Below are 16628 nucleotides of genomic sequence, written 5' to 3' on the forward strand. Positions count from 1 at the left end.
GAGGAGGCTGTTATCCTGGCACCAGAGTGCTAGATCAGCCACCTCCTCCCGGTAGGCCTTCTCGTCGTTGTCTGAGATCTTGAAATCCCTTCCATTGACTCCATTTACACCTCACGCTGCCTCGGCAAGGCCAGCAGCACCATCAAGGACCAGTCTCACCCCCGGCCACTCCCTCTTCTCCCCTCTCCCATCGGGCAAGAGGTACAGAAGTGTGAAAACGAACGCTCACTTCCAGATTCAGGGGCAGTTTCTTCCCGGCTGTTATCAGGCAACTGAACCATCCTACATACCTATATTAAAGCAACGCTCAAGAAAGCTCACCATCACTTCTACTTATTAAGAGGCTTAGGAAGTTTGTCATGTCCCCTCCAACTCTCACCAACTTCTGCAGATGCTCCATAGAGAGCATTTTATGGGGAATCATCAGTCCCCATCAGTGGGGAAATGGGTCCTTTTCACAATGGCAGGCAGTGACTAGTGGGGTACCGCAAGGCTGAGTGCTGGGACCCCAGCTATTTACAATATATATTAATGATCTGGATGAGGGAATTGAAGGCAATATCTCCAAGTTTGCGGATGACACTAAGCTGGGGGGCAGTGTTAGCTTTGAGGAGGATGCTAGGAGACTGCAAGGTGAATTGGATAGGCTGGGTGAGTGGGCAAATGTTTGGCAGATGCAGTATAATGTGGATAAATGTGAGGTTATCCATTTTGGTGGCAAAATCAGGAAAGCAGACTATTATCTAAATGGTGGCCGACTAGGAAAAGGGGAGATGCAGCGAGACCTGGGTGTCATGGTACACCAGTCATTGAAAGTAGGCATGCAGGTGCAGCAGGCAGTGAAGAAAGCGAATGGTATGTTAGCTTTCATAGCAAAAGGATTTGAGTATAGGAGCAGGGAGGTTCTACTGCAGTTGTACAGTGTCTTGGTGAGACCACACCTGGAGTATTGCGTATAGTTTTGGTCTCCAAATCTGAGGAAGGACATTATTGCCATAGAGGAAGTGCAGAGAAGGTTCACCAGACTGATTCCTGGGATGTCAGGACTGTCTTATGAAGAAAGACTGGATAGACTTGGTTTATACTCTCTAGAATTTAGGAGATTGAGAGGGGATCTTATAGAAACTTACAAAATTCTTAAGGGGTTGGACAGGCTAGATGCAGGAATATTGCTCCCGATGTTGGGGAAGTCCAGGACAAGGGGTCACAGCTTAAGGATAAAGGGGAAATCCTTTAAAACCGAGATGAGAAGAACTTTTTTAACACAGAGAGTGGTGAATCTCTGGAACTCTCTGCCACAGAGGATAGTCGAGGCCACAGTTCATTGGCTATATTTAAGAGGGAGTTAGATGTGGCCCTTGTGGCTAAGGGGATCAGAGGGTATGGAGAGAAGGCATGTACAGGATACTGAGTTGGATGATCAGCCATGATCATATTGAATGGCGGTGCAGGCTCGAAGGGCCGAATGGCCTACTCCTGCACCTAATTTCTATGTTTCTATGTCTATGTTTCTATCATCACAGCTGGGATTGGGAAGAACTCCGTCCAAGACTGCAGGAAATGTAATCATGCATGACTGGTAATCCTACTGACTGGTTAGCACGATTAAATGTGGTTCCAACGGTTCCATTACCTTCAATTCCACCTTGGATACTTCCAGATGCAACAGTAGACTTTAGAATATTAGATCAGAAAAACAAGGATAAACAGCAGGTGTTTAAGAAGGAACTGCAGATGCTGGAGAATCGAAGGTTACACAAAAAACCTGGAGAAACTCAGCGGGTGCAGCAGCATCTATGGAGCGAAGGAAATAGGCAACGTTTCGGGCCGAAACCCTTCTTCAGACTGATCGGGGGCGGGGGTGGGCGGGGACAAGAAAGGAAAAAGGAGGAGGAGCCCGAAGGCTGGGGGATGGGAGGAGACAGCAGGGGGACTGAGGAAGGGGAGGAGACAGCAAGGACTAACAAAATTGGGAGAATTCGATGTTCATGCCCCCAGGATGCAGACTCCCCAAACGGAATATGAGGTGCTGTTCCTCCAATTTCCGGTGCTGCTCGCTGTGGCCATGGAGGAGACCCAGGACAGATAGGTCGGAGACGGAGTGGGAGGGGGAGTTGAAGTGCTGAGCCACCGGGAGGTCAGCTTGGTTATTGCGGACCGAGCGGAGGTGTTCGGCGAAACGATCGCCCAACCTCCGCTTGGTCTCACCGATATAGATCTGCTGACATCTAGAGCAGCGGACGCAATAGATGAGGTTGGAAGAGATGCAGGTAAACCTCTGTCGCACCTGGAATGACTGCTTGGGTCCTTGAACGGAGTCGAGGGGGGAGATAAACAGCATATGTATAATTCAGCCACCATACAGGAATACATTGACAGATACTACAGTTTTGTCCAAATTTATACAGATGCATCGAAAGATTCAGTAGATAAAGTAGGAGTAGCATTTATTGTACCAGAATTTCACATCAAAGTAGAGAAGAGCATCAATAATGATGTCTCAGTATACACAGGTGAAATGATTGCAATATTGTTAACGGTACAGTGGGTCGAGGATAATAGGCCTTTAAGGACTATATAAACTCTAGATAAACAGGGTCTGATTAGGAACAGTCAACATGGATTTGTGCCTGGAAGGTCATGTTTGACTAATCTTCTTGAATTTTTTGAAAAGGTTACTAGGGAAATTGACGAGGGTAAAGCAGTGGATGTTGTCTATATGGACTTTAGTAAGGCCTTTGACAAGGTTCCTCATGGAAGGTTGGTTAAGAAGGTTCAACTGTTGGGTATAAATGCAGGAATAGCAAGATGGATTCAACGGTGGCTGAATGGGAGAAGCCAGAGGGTAATGATGGATGGCTGTTTATCGGGTTGGAGTGACTAGTGGGGTGCCTCAGGGATCTGTGTTGGGTCCTTTGTTGTTTGTCATGTACATCAATGATCTGGATGAAGGTGTGGTAAATTGGATTAGTAAGTATGCAGATGATACCAAGATACGGGGTGTTGTGGATAATGAAGAGGATTTCCAAAGTCTACAGAGTGATTTAGGCCATTTGGAAAAATGGGCTGAAATATGGCAGATGGAGTTTAATGCTGATAAATGTGAGGTGCTACACCTTGGCGGGACAAATCAAAATAGGACGTACATGGTAAATGGTAGGGAATTGAAGAATACAGTTGAACAGAGGGATCTGGGTATAACCGTGCATAGTTCCTTGAAGGTGGAGTCTCATATAGATAGGGTGGTAAAGAAAGCTTTTGGTATGCTGGCCTTTATAAATCAGAGCATTGAGTATAGAAGCTGGGATGTAATGTTGAAATTGTACAAGGCATTGGTGAGACCAAATCTGGAGTATGGTGTACAATTTTGGTCGCCCAATTATAGGAAGGATGTCAACAAAATAGAGAGAGTACAGAGGAGATTTACTAGAATGTTGCCTGGGTTTCAACAACTAAGTTACGGAGATAGGTTGAATAAGTTAGGTCTTTATTCTCTGGAGCGCAGAAGGTTAAGGGGGGACCTGATAGAGGTCTTTAAAATGATGAGAGGGATAGACAGAGTTGATGTGGACAAGCTTTTCCCTTTGAGAATAGGGAAGATTCAAACAAGAGGACATGACTTCAGAATTAAGGGACAGAAGTTTAGGGGTAATATGAGGGGGAACTTCTTTATGCAGAGAGTGGTGGCGGTGTGGAATGAGCTCCCAGTGGAAGTGGTGGAGGCAGGTTCATTAGTATCATTTAAAAATAAATTGGATAGGCATATGGATGAGAAGGGAATGGAGGGTTATGGTACGAGTGCAGGCAGGTGGGACTAAGGGGAAAAAATTTGTTCGGCATGGACTTGTAGGGCCGAGATGGCCTGTTTCCGTGCTGTAATTGTTATATGGTTATATGGTTATAAGGACAGTTATTTGTTCAGATTCAAGTTTAGCAATAAAGAGTTTACAGCACAGCCATTCAGACAGTAGACCAGACATTTAGATAGAAATACAACAAACACTATTCAGAATTCAAATGATGGGGCTTACAGTCATATTTTTATGGGTACCAGCACACATTGGCATTAGAGGAAACGAAATGGCAGATAAGGTAGCAAAAGAGGTAACAAAAAGAAGTAAGATTGATTTAAGTATTAACATAGGTAAAACTGAAATCAAAGACATTATTAAGCAAAGACTGAAGGAAAGATGGCAAAAGCAATTGGAGGAAGAGCGGAAAGGACGGTGGTTCTACAGAGTCCAGAGGAAAGTGGGAGAGATGAGATGTGCAGGAAAAAACAGAGAAGAGGAGACAGTGATTTCAAGAATTAGATTTGGACACACTGGTCTGAACAGTACACTTTTTGTAATGGGCAAGCATAATACAGGCAGATGTGAATACTGTGGGCAAGAGGAAACGATAGAGCATTTCATTGTACATTGTGAGAGGTATGAGGAGGAGAGAGGACGGATGAATGAGCAGTTCAGAAAAGAAGGAGTACAATTTGATTTGGTAGATATTTTGCAAGGGAGTTCAAATACGTGCTATCAAATCCTGTTGCTTTTTCTTAGGGTAACCAATTTGTTCGGAAGGATATAGGATGTTAGTGTATGTAATGGTGTTGTTTGATCCACACTCCATGCCAGTTGGTGGCGGTAATGCACCAAAAAAGTTGTTTGCCAACCGCCAAAAAACACTATATATAGCAATGTTACAAAATGTTGAGATTTAAAAAATCAAGTCTGCAATTTATCCCATCAGATAAAGCATAACAATAAGTTTAATTTGACACCTAATTCACTTTCATATCTCAAGTAATAAAAAAGTTATGGCCATTTTCATACTCGGAAATTAGCATCTTGCTCCCTATTGATTTTCTATGGACATAACAAAAAAGCTGTGATCGTGGACAGTCAAAAGCACATAACCTTCTTAAAAATTAAGAGAACTGAATGAAATTTTCAGTTATCATAGATTGATGCATTCTGAAACAAATATAAAATAATCTTACTTGGATGACCTGAAATTAAAGCATATAATTAGTTAGTTACCCAATTGTAGCTAATTTCAAACTTCAATTACTAGATCTAAACATCTATCCATTTCTTAATAAATGATTAACATTTTTAAATAGCCCAAGTGTCCAAATAATATTCACAAATAATTCACTATAAAACATGATTTTTAAATCTCATTTACATCAATTTATAGGCCAAATGGAAGGAATTTAGTGTTCAATTGCTGTAAATTAAAGTCAATTTAAATTGGCTTTCTAGTGGGTTCCTGTGAACGCGCTGGTTTAGAACGTTCACATTGCGCTGGATTTGTGCCCTCAAGTGCCCAGAAAAATACTGCGGGATATAAAGAGCCCAAAATGAACTATTCGCTATAGAAAACTTTATATACAGGGTTATAAACAAGCCCCATTTAATGTAAAAATAAGGTACATACCTTTAATTGTTTGCTTTATAAAACCCTGGGGCTGCGAGAGGTTGCGGGTTGAGAGAGTGATTTTTAAACTACTATAACTATTATACAAGGCCATAAAAACTAATAATACCTTTTGCGACGGGGTCTTTCAGCGATTTTCCGTTAATGATTTACTAGGCTGAACATTTTCAATTGCAACAGCCTAGTAAAAATCGCGTTTTAAACCCGCCCCCTCTAAACAGCGCCAAAATCACACACACGGGGTGGGGCAGATGCTCAGCCACGATTCAGGTAGCTTTTGTAACATACCTACTATATAGAAGAAGAAGGCCCTTAACCATCTTGTTTTCCCGGCCACAGCAGGCGGTGCTGCCGAGATCGAGCTTTCCGCCCGTGTGCGGGAGGCCCCCACATATTCCATGTCTGGAACGGCGCAGACGGGTCAACCGGAGCCGGCCGGCGGAGACACGGAGAGCGAAAGGCCAGCGGACCACAGTGGGAGCGGTCCCCTGAATTCCCAATCCAAGGAGTTGTTTCCGGATCAGGATAGGCGATTTGAGTTCTGCGGGCATGTCTTGAAGATCACGCAACAGCTGAGCAAGTTTGCGATACCAGCGATAGTCTGGCAGTCGGTAAGTGTGCCCACGCTGAACACATCCTTATTTATTTATTTTTTAATAATAATTTTTTTAACGTTTTAGAAACTGATAAATGAATCGAAAAAAAAAAAAAGGAAAGGATGAAGGGAAGATGAAAGATACAAGAAAAAAACCCTGAACTGCCAAAGAAGTGAAATAAATAAAAGAGAAACAAACGGAGATATGTCCCACTATCCTTCTCACCCAACCCAAGCATCGGTTTTGAATTCGTGTTCAACCATTCTGTTATAACCATATAACCATATAACAATTACAGCACGGAAACAGGCCATCTCGGCCCTACAAGTCCGTGCCGAACAACTTTTTTTTTCCCTTACTCCCACCTGCCTGCACTCATACCATAACCCTCCATTCCCTTCTCATCCATATGCCTATCCAATTTATTTTTAAATGCTACCAATGAACCTGCCTCCACCACTTCCACTGGAAGCTCATTCCACACCGCTACCACCCTCTGAGTAAAGAAATTCCCCCTCATGTTACCCCTAAACTTCTGTCCCTTAAATCTGAAGTCATGTCCTCTTGTTTGAATCTTCCCTATTCTCAAAGGGAAAAGCTTGTCCACATCAACTCTGTCTATCCCTCTCATCATTTTAAAGACCTCTATCAAGTCCCCCTTAACCTTCTGCGCTCCAGAGAATAAAGACCTAACTTATTCAACCTAGGTTTCAACTTAGCTGTTGAAACCCAGGCAACATTCTAGTAAATCTCCTCTGTACTCTCTCTATTTTGTTGACATCCCCTCTATAATTGGGCGACCAAAATTGTACACCATACTCCAGATTTGGTCTCACCAATGCCTTGTACAATTTTAACATTACATCCCAGCTTCTATACTCAATGCTCTGATTTATAAAGGCTAGCATACCAAAAGCTTACTTTACCACCCTATCTATATGAGATTCCACCTTCAAGGAACTATGCACGGTTATTCCCAGATCCCTCTGTTCAACTGTATTCTTCAATTCCCTACCATTTACCATGTACGTCCTACTTTGATTTGTCCTGCCAAGGTGTAGCACCTCACATGTTGTTGAAGAAATTCAATAAAAGGAGACCATATTTTGGAAAATTGGTCTGATTTATCAGCCAAAACAAGCCTTATTTGTTTCTAGATGTAGTGTCTCGATCATTTCTGTGATCCAAATCTTCACTGTGGGAACTGGTATATATTTCCAGAATTTCAGTATGTTTTTTCGCAGTTATTAAGCCATAGTCAAGGAAACGTCTTTGGAATGTCGTGAACACAGAACAGCCCTCTGACATTCCTAATATTATTAATTTTGAATCTGACTCCAATTGAATTTTGAGTGTTTTAGGAATGGTATTGAATATTCTTTCTAAAAGAGTGTCCTTTAATTCTGAGGCTGTGACCTTTGGTCCTAGACTCTCCCAGAGAGAAGGGGAGAGAAGGAGAGAGAAGGGGAGAGAGAAAGGAGAGAGAAGGGGCGAGAAGGGGGAGAGAAGGTGGAGAGGAGGGGGGAGAAGGGGAGAGAAAGGAAGGAGAAGGGGAATGAAGGGGGGGGGGGGGGGGGGGGAGAAGGAGTGGTTACGGACAGTTTTAAGAAGTTTGATACAGTTAGCGGGCATTTTACCTACCGGTCCTGAAACTCCAATGAGCCTATCAAAATGGCCGGCCAGCCAGCGAAGGAGATGGCTGCCTTCAACTGTTTGAAAGTAAGTAGCGACCCCACTCCACTGCCCTTCGACCTCCTTTAACTAACTACGACTAGCATCACAACCAGCCACGACTACACCTGCGACTAAGAAATGATCGATTTTGCAAACGGCAACCTATTTTTAGTCGAGGCTGGTTTTAATCTTGATGGACAACAAGCAGCAACCTAGAAGAAGCCTCGACCACTCGGAAACCACTTTCGATCATTAGGGAGAGTGACCAAAACCTCGTGGCGACTTTGCCGCGACCATGGGTGGCAGGCAAGGTCAACAGAGGTTGCTGTGGAGGTCTCGCAAGTGGGACAGGCCCTATAAATGTGAGGTTATCCATTTTGGTGGCAAAAACGGGAAAGCAGACTATTATCTAAATGGTGGCCGATTGGGAAAGGGGGAGATGCAGCGAGACCTGGGTGTCATGGTACACCGGTCATTGAAGGTAGGCATGCAGGTGCAGCAGGCAGTAAAGAAAGCGAATGGTATGTTGGCTTTCATAGCAAAAGGATTTGAGTATAGGAGCAGGGAGGTTCTACTGCAGTTGTACAGGGTCTTGGTGAGACCACACCTGGAGTATTGCGTACAGTTTTGGTCTCCAAATCTGAGGAAGGACATTATTGCCATAGAGGGAGTGCAGAGACGGTTCACCAGACTGATTCCTGGGATGTCAGGACTGTCTTATGAAGAAAGACTGGATAGACTTGGTTTATACTCTCTAGAATTTAGGAGATTGAGAGGGGATCTTATAGAAACTTACAAAATTCTTAAGGGGTTGGACAGGCTAGATGCAGGAAGATTGTTCCCGATGTTAGGGAAGTCCAGGACAAGGGGTCACAGCTTAAGGATAAGGGGGAAATCCTTTAAAACCAAGATGAGAAGAACTTTTTTCACACAGAGTGGTGAATCTCTGGAACTCTCTGCCACAGGGGGTAGTCGAGGCCACAGTTCATTGGCTATATTTAAGAGGGAGTTAGATGTGGCCCTTGTGGCTAAGGGGATCAGGGGGTATGGAGAGAAGGCAGGTACGGGATACTGAGTTGGATGATCAGCCATGATCATATTGAATGGCGGTGCAGGCTCGAAGGGCCGAATGGCCTCTACTCCTGCACCTAATTTCTATGTTTCTATGTTTCTATGTTAAGACTCCATGACTCTGTGACTCCTACAACTGGTTACAGATCCGGATCAGATGCAAGCTGACTGCAGGCGTTATTCAACTTTGTTGCCGTTTCAGGGCATCGTTCTGTGCCGTTACTTTGAGGAAGAGCGCATCACGTTCATTGGGCAGAAGGTGATCGAGCTGGGTTCTGGTACTGGCATAGTGGGCATCCTTGCCATCCTCCTGGGTGAGTCGATCCATCCGATATGTCTCAATATGCTTCCCCAGTCATTCCCAATACCTTTTCAAGAGCCCCCAAACTTCTCTCCCACCCCTTCCCAACTCCCTGTTACCCAAAATGCTGGAGTAAACGGGCGGTTCGGTTGCGCAGTGGGTAGAGCTGCTGCCTCAAAGCGCCAGAGACTCGAATAGAAACATAGAAACATAGAAATTAGGTGCAGGAGTAGAGGCCATTCGGCCCTTCGAGCCTGCACTGCCATTCAATATGATAACCATATAAAACATATAACCAAATAACCATATAACCATATAACAATTACAGCACGGAAACAGGCCATCTCGGCCCTACAAGTCCATGCCGAACACATTTTTTCCCCTTAGTCCCACCTGCCTGCACTCGTACCATAACCCTCCATTCCCTTCTCATCCATATGCCTATCCAATTTATTTTTAAATGATACCAATGAACCTGCCTCCACCACTTCCACTGGGAGCTCATTCCACACCGCCACCACTCTCTGCGTAAAGAAGTTCCCCCTCATATTACCCCTAAACTTCAGTCCCTTAATTCTGAAGTCATGTCCTCTTGTTTGAATCTTCCCTATTCTCAGTGGGAAAAGCTTGTCCACATCAACTCTGTCTATCCCTCTCATCATTTTAAAAACCTCTATCAAGTCCCCCCTTAACCTTCTGCGCTCCAGAGAATAAAGCCCTAACTTGTTCAACCTTTCTCTGTAACTTAGTTGCTGAAACCCAGGCAACATTCTAGTAAATCTCCTCTGTACTCTCTCTATTTTGTTGACATCCTTCCTATAATTAGGCGACCAAAATTGTACACCATACTCCAGAATTGGCCTCACCAATGCCTTGTACAATTTTAACATTACATCCCAACTTCCCAATCCCAGCCATCCCAACATGGCTGATCATCCAACTCAGTATCCCGTACCTGCCTTATCTCCATACCCCCTGATCCCCTTAGCCACAAGGGCCACATCTAACTCCCTCTTAAATATAGCCAATGAACTGGCCTTAACTACCCTCTGTGGCAGAGAGTTCCAGAGATTCACCACTCTCTGTGTGAAAAAAGTTCTTCTCATCTCGGTTTTAAAGGATTACCCCCTTATCCTTAAGCTGTGACCCCTTGTCCTGGACTTCCCTAACATCGGGAGCAATCTTCCTGCATCTAGCCTGTCCAACCCCTTAAGAATTTTGTAAGTTTCTATAAGATCCCCTCTCAATCTCCTAAATTCTAGAGAGTATAAACCAAGTCTATCCAGTCTTTCTTCATAAGACAGTCCTGACATCCCAGGAATCAGTCTGGTGAACCGTCTCTGCACTCCCTCTATGGCAATGTGGGTGCTGTCAGTACGAAGTTTGCACGTTCTCCCCGTGGCCTGCGTGGGTTTTCTCCGAGATCTTCGGTTTCCTCCCACACTCCAAAGACGTACAGATTTGTAGGTCACTTCTTCTGCAGTTGTATAGGGCTCTGCTGATACCACATCTGGAGTATTGCGTACAGTTTTGGTCTCCTAATTTGAGGAAGGGCATCCTTCTGATTGAGGCAGTGCAGCGTAGGTTCACGAGATTGATCCCTGGGATGGCGGGACTGTCATATGAGGAAAGATTGAAAAGACTAGGCTTGTATTCACTGGAGTTTAGAAGGGTGAGGGGAGATCTTATAGAAACAGATAACATTATAAAAGGACTGGACAAGCTAGATGCAGGAAAAATGTTCCCTATGTTGGGCGAGTCCAGAACCAGGGGCCACAGCCTTAGAATAAAGGGGAGGCCATTTAAGACTGAGGTGAGCAAAAGCTTTTTCACCCAGAGAGTTGTGAATTTGTGGAATGCCCTGCCACAGAGGGCAGTGGAGGCCAAATCACTGGATGGATTTAAGAGAGAGTTAGATAGAGCTCTAGGGGCTAGTGGAGTCAGGGATATGGGGAGAAGGCAGGCACGGGTTATTGATTGGGGACGATCAGCCATGAACACATTGAATGGCGGTGCTGGCTCGAAGGGGAGAATGGCCTCCTCCTGCACCTATTTTCTATGTTTAATTGGCTTGGTGGAAAAATGTAAAATTGTCCCTAGGATAGTGTAGGATAGTGTTAGTGGGCCCATTGGCGATCCCCGCACGACCAGCGACCTCCACACTAGGGACGGTTTACACATGCACCAAGCCAATTAACCTGCAAATCTGTCCGAAGATCTCGGAGAAAACCCCACGGGGAGAACGTGTAAACACCGTACAGACAGCACCCCTAGTCTGGGTGGAACCCGGGTCTCTGGCGCCACTAGAATGGTAAAAGCAGATACAAGGCTCTCGTTTATTACCTCATCTACATCCCTTGATCCCAAGCACAAATCCCCATCTTTATTCTCAAGCTTTTTAACTTCTTCCTTCAGTTGAGTTAAGTTTAGTTTATTGTCACGCGTAGCGAGGTACAGTGAAAAGCTTTTAGAAACATAGAAACATAGAAATTAGGTGCAGGATTAGGCCATTCGGCCCTTCGAGCCTGCACCGCCATTCAATATGATCATGGCTGATCATCCAACTCAGTATCCCGTACCTGCCTTCTCTCCATACCCCCCTGATCCCCTTAGCCACAAGGGCCACATCTAACTCCCTCTTAAATATAGCCAACAACTGTGGCCTCGACTACCCTCTGTGGCAGAGAGTTCCAGAGATTCACCACTCTCTGTGTGAAAAAAGTTCTTCTCATCTCGGTTTTAAAGGATTTCCCCCCTTATCCTTAAGCTGTGACCCCTTGTCCTGGACTTCCCCAACATCGGGAGCAATATTCCTGTATCTAGCCTGTCCAACCCCTTAAGAATTTTATAAGTTTCTATAAGATCCCCCCCCTCAATCTCCTAAATTCTAGAGAGTATTTTGTTGCATGCTAACCAGTCAGCGGAAAGACAACACATGATTACAATCGAGCCGTCCACAGATAATTCCTTTGGTTTATAGACACAAAGTGCTGGAGTAACTCAGCGGGTCAGGCAGCATCTCTGTGGAGAACGTGGACAGGTACAAAGTGCTGGAGTAACTCAGCGGGTCAGGCAGCATCTCTGGAGAGAAGGAATAGGTGACGTTTCGGGTTCCTGCTTTCTCCCCATATCCCTTGATTCCGTTAGATGTCTTTATTTAGATTGGTGTGTGCAGTTTAGTTTCGTTTTAATTTAGTTTAGTTTAATTCAGTTCAGTTGATTTCAGTTTAATTTTGTTTTGTGTCTTTCAGTTGAGTCTAGTTTATTGTCACGTGAACCGATGTACGGTGAAAGGTTTTTGTTGTGTTGTAACCAGCTGGAAGACGATACATGATTACAATCGAGCCGTCCACTGTGTATAGGTGCTGTACATGATCAATGTTCAGTGCAAGATAAAGTCCAGTAAATTCCGATCAAAGATAGTCCGAGGTTCACCAATGAGGTTTATTTGAGTATAGGAGCAGGGAGGTTCTACTGCAGTTGTACAGGGTCTTGGTGAGACCACACCTGGAGTATTGCGTACAGTTTTGGTCTCCAAATCTGAGGAAGGACATTCTTGCCATAGAGGGAGTGCAGAGACGGTTCACCAGACTGATTCCTGGGATGTCAGGACTGTCTTATGAAGAAAGACTGGATAGACTTGGTTTATACTCTCTAGAATTTAGGAGATTGAGAGGGGATCTTATAGAACTTACAAAATTCTTAAGGGGTTGGACAGGCTAGATGCAGGAAGATTGTTCCCGATGTTGGGGAAGTCCAGGACAAGGGGCCACAGCTTAAGGATAAGGGGGAAATCCTTTAAAACCGAGATGAGAAGAACTTTTTTCACACAGAGAGTGGTGAATCTCTGGAACTCTCTGCCACAGAGGGTAGTTGAGGCCAGTTCATTGGCTATATTTAAAAGGGAGTTAGATGTGGCCCTTGTGGCTAAGGGGATCAGGGGGTATGGAGAGAAGGCAGGTGCGGGATACTGTGTTGGATGATCAGCCATGATCATATTGAATGGTAGTGCAAGCTCGAAGGGCCGAATGGCCTACTCCTGCACCTAATTTCCATGTTTCTATGTTTCTATGTGCTCAGGTGCCTTGCCTCGGAGCATCTCTCCATTCCCTCTCTGTGGGCAGATGTCTTGACTTGAAACATCTGTCCGTTTTCTCCTTAGATGGACAGGTGTGTTGACTTGAAACATCTGTCCCTTATCTCCAAGGATGGACTGATGTCTCAATTGGAAATATCTGTCAATTCCCTTCAAGGATGGGCACATGCCTTGACTCAAAACATCTGTCTATTCCCTCCCCACATGTTGCCTGTACATTCTCTTCCCGGGTGGCCAGATGTCTCAACTTACCATATAACCATATAACAATTACAGCACGGAAACAGGCCATCTCGGCCATACAAGTCCGTGCCGAACAACTTTTTTCCCCCTTAGTCCCACCCGCCTGCACTCATACCATAACCCTCCATTCCCTTCTCATCCATATGCCTATCCAATTTATTTTTAAATGATACCAATGAACATGCCGCCACCACTTCCACTGGAAGCTCATTCCGCACCGCTACCACTCTCTGAGTAAAGACGTTCCCCCTCATCTTACCCCTAAACTTCTGTCCCTTAATTCCGAAGTTATGTCCTCTTGTTTGAATCTTCCCTATTCTCAAAGGGAAAAGCTTGTCCCCATCAACTCTGTCTATCCCTCTCATCATTTTAAAGACCTCTATCAAGTCCCCCCTTAACCTTTTGCGCTTCAGAGAATAAAGACCTAACTTATTCAACCTATCTCTGTAACTTAGTTGTTGAAACCCAGGCAGCATTCTAGTAAATCTGAAGCTTGAACTTGAAGCATCCGTCCATCCCCTTCAAAGACGGACAGGTATCTTGACTCAAACCATCTGTCCATTCCCTCCCCAAATGATGCCTGTCCAGTCCTTTCCCTGAAGGACAGATGTCTTGATTTGAAACATCTGACCATCCCCTCAAAGATGGACAGGTGTTCCAACGTGAAATATCAGTCCATTCAATCCAAATATAGGCAGGTATCTCAACTCGAACCACCTGCCCATTCCCTCCCCAGATGTTGTATTGTATTCTTGTATTCAAATTTTATTGTCGTTGCCTCACTTTGAGACAACGAAATGAATTTCCCGTACAGCAGTATCGTTAAAAAAAATCACAAGAAAAATAATAAAAATAAATAATAAATAAATAATAAAACATATTAAAAAAATAAAATTGAAATTGAATTAAAAATTTAACAAAAGCACAAACACAAAAAGTCCACAACACAACATAACATAAATGGCACCCAGGTGAGGACGGCACCATAGTCCAGCCAGCCTCCCCTCCGTGTCCATCCGTAGTCCATTCAATCCAAATATAGGCAGGTATCTCAACTCGAACCACCTGCCCATTCCCTCCCCAGATGTTGCCTGTACATTCCCCTCCACAGGTAGACAGATGCCCCGACCCGAAACGTCACCGGCCCATTCCCTCCACGGATTGCTGCCCGACCCATTGCTTCCCCCAACACCTTGCGCCTTGGCTGGCGAGTCCCTGAGTATACCTATCTCCCCGCGGGGTGGGACGCGACTGTTTGATGATGCAGTGAATGACGGGTGCGCTCGCTCGCTGTTTCGCAGGGGGAGAGGTGACCTTGACCGACAAGCCCGAGGTTCTGGGTCAGATCGAGCGCAACGTGGCCAGAAACGTATCGCCTTCCATGATCCCTCGCCCCAAGGTGGCCGCGCTGTCTTGGGGCGAGGACGAGGATCAGTTCCCCAGGGACTACGACATCATCCTGGGCTCCGACATCGTCTACTGGCCACGCTCCTTCCTCCAGCTACTGAAGACTCTCAAGCACCTGAGCGATCGGCGGACCGTCATCTACCTCAGCTCCATCATGAGCGAGAAGATGGGGGCCGTGGAATTCTACGCCACCCTCCTGCCCGAGCTCTTCCATTGCGAGCTGGTCTACCAGACCCCAAACCTCGAGGTCAACATCTACAGGGTCACCAGGAAAAGCTCCACCTACTAAAGGGCGAGGACTGCGGAGACAGGCCCTTCGGCCCGACTCGCCCCTGCTGGCCGACACACTCCAGGGAACGAAAAAGAAGCCGCAACCTCTCACTCCTTATCAACCGTGGCTCTTGGGAAGAACTGTCCAACCAATAAATTATATGCTTAATATGCATTGCCCAATAATAATACAAAAAGTTCGGAAATGAAAGTTCCCCTGACGTCTTTGGGTTTGCACAGGTGTTTTCTTTGAATTATATGTGATCTATAGTCCCAAATAAAGTTGGTAATATTAGAGTCTAGTCTTTTGAAAAATAAATTGGTATATATAATGGTATAGATTGAAATAGGTATAATATTTGTGGTAAAAAAAAAAATCATTTTTATAGCGTTTATTCTGCCTATTAACAACAACGGGAGTGTTTTTCCAGAATTTAATCAACGCGTTCAGTTTATTTAATAACGGCATAAAATTAGCATTAACCATATAACAATTACAGCACGGAAACAGGCCATCTCGGCCCTACAAGTCAATGCCGAACAATTTTTTTTCCCCTTAGTCCCACCTGCCTGCACTCGTACCATAACCCTCCATTCCCTTCTCATCCATATGCCTATCCAATTTATTTTTAAATGATACCAATGAACCTGCCTCCACCACTTCCACTGGGAGCTCATTCCACACCGCCACCACTCTCTGAGTAAAGAAGTTCCCCCTCATATTACCCCTAAACTTCTGTCCCTTAATTCTGAAGTCATGTCCTCTTGTTTGAATCTTCCCTATTCTCAAAGGGAAAAGCTTGTCCACATCAACTCTGTCTATCCCTCTCATCATTTTAAAGACCTCTATCAGGTCCCCCCTTAACCTTCTGCGCTCCAGAGAATAAAGACCTAACTTATTCAACCTATCTCTGTAACTTAGTTGTTGAAACCCAGGCAACATTCTAGTAAATCTCCTCTGTACTCTCTCTATTTTGTTGACATCCTTCCTATAATTTGGCGCTGATTATAATAATACAAATGATTTGTATTATTATGTTAATCTGTAGTTGGATCTTTGGCATTATCTAACTCTAATTGTCTAATTTCCTGTTCTAACATCAGTTGTTCTGTCTTATTCTTTTTATTTTGGAAAATTTGGTATGAGATTATAACTCCTCTAATAAATGCCTTGGAAGTTTCCCATAATAAAGAAGGTGAAATAAATACCTGGTGTCTCATTTGTCTCAAAAAACATTTTATTTGTTGTTTTAGATATTTATAACCTTGTGGATTTGTGCGTTAAACCTCCAGAAAGATTTTTTACCTGGCATTCCTTCAAATTTTAATAGAAAAGTCAACGGGGGGTGATCAGAAATAATATTATTGTGGTATTTAAGATTGATCGTATATGGAATTAATTTTGTATCCACTAAGAAGTAATCAATTTGTGAATAAGTTTTATGTACCGATGAGTAAAACGAATATTCCCTTCCAGTTGGATTAGCAGTTCTCCATACATCTGTTATATTAGTGTTTTTAATATATGTATTTAGAA

At 44.2% G+C, this 16628-nt stretch overlaps 1 protein-coding gene across 1 annotated transcript; it reads left to right on the forward strand.

The window, feature by feature from the left end:
• Positions 1 to 4927: 4927 nt before the first annotated feature.
• Positions 4928 to 16350, forward strand: LOC129715514 (EEF1A lysine methyltransferase 3-like). Its single transcript, XM_055665386.1, has 3 exons — positions 4928 to 6044; positions 8977 to 9088; positions 14716 to 16350. Exons 1-3 carry the CDS (start codon positions 5832 to 5834, stop codon positions 15108 to 15110), a joined length of 720 nt encoding a protein of 239 aa, XP_055521361.1. The 5' UTR covers positions 4928 to 5831; the 3' UTR covers positions 15111 to 16350.
• Positions 16351 to 16628: the final 278 nt, after the last annotated feature.

Source organism: Leucoraja erinacea, unplaced genomic scaffold (genome assembly GCF_028641065.1).
Source record: "Leucoraja erinacea ecotype New England unplaced genomic scaffold, Leri_hhj_1 Leri_1216S, whole genome shotgun sequence".
Lineage (NCBI taxonomy): Eukaryota > Metazoa > Chordata > Chondrichthyes > Rajiformes > Rajidae > Leucoraja > Leucoraja erinaceus.

What these genes read in the sequence shown, in the direction of transcription:
- LOC129715514 (XM_055665386.1), top strand. Translation starts at nt 5,832, where the DNA reads ATGTCTGGAACGGCGCAGACGGGTCAACCGGAGCCGGCCGGCGGAGAC. An exon ending in CAGCGATAGTCTGGCAGTCG is followed by an intron (nt 6,045 to 8,976) that starts GTAAGTGTGCCC and finishes TTGCCGTTTCAG; the next exon opens with GGCATCGTTCTGTGCCGTTA. An exon ending in CATCCTTGCCATCCTCCTGG is followed by an intron (nt 9,089 to 14,715) that starts GTGAGTCGATCC and finishes GCTGTTTCGCAG; the next exon opens with GGGGAGAGGTGACCTTGACC.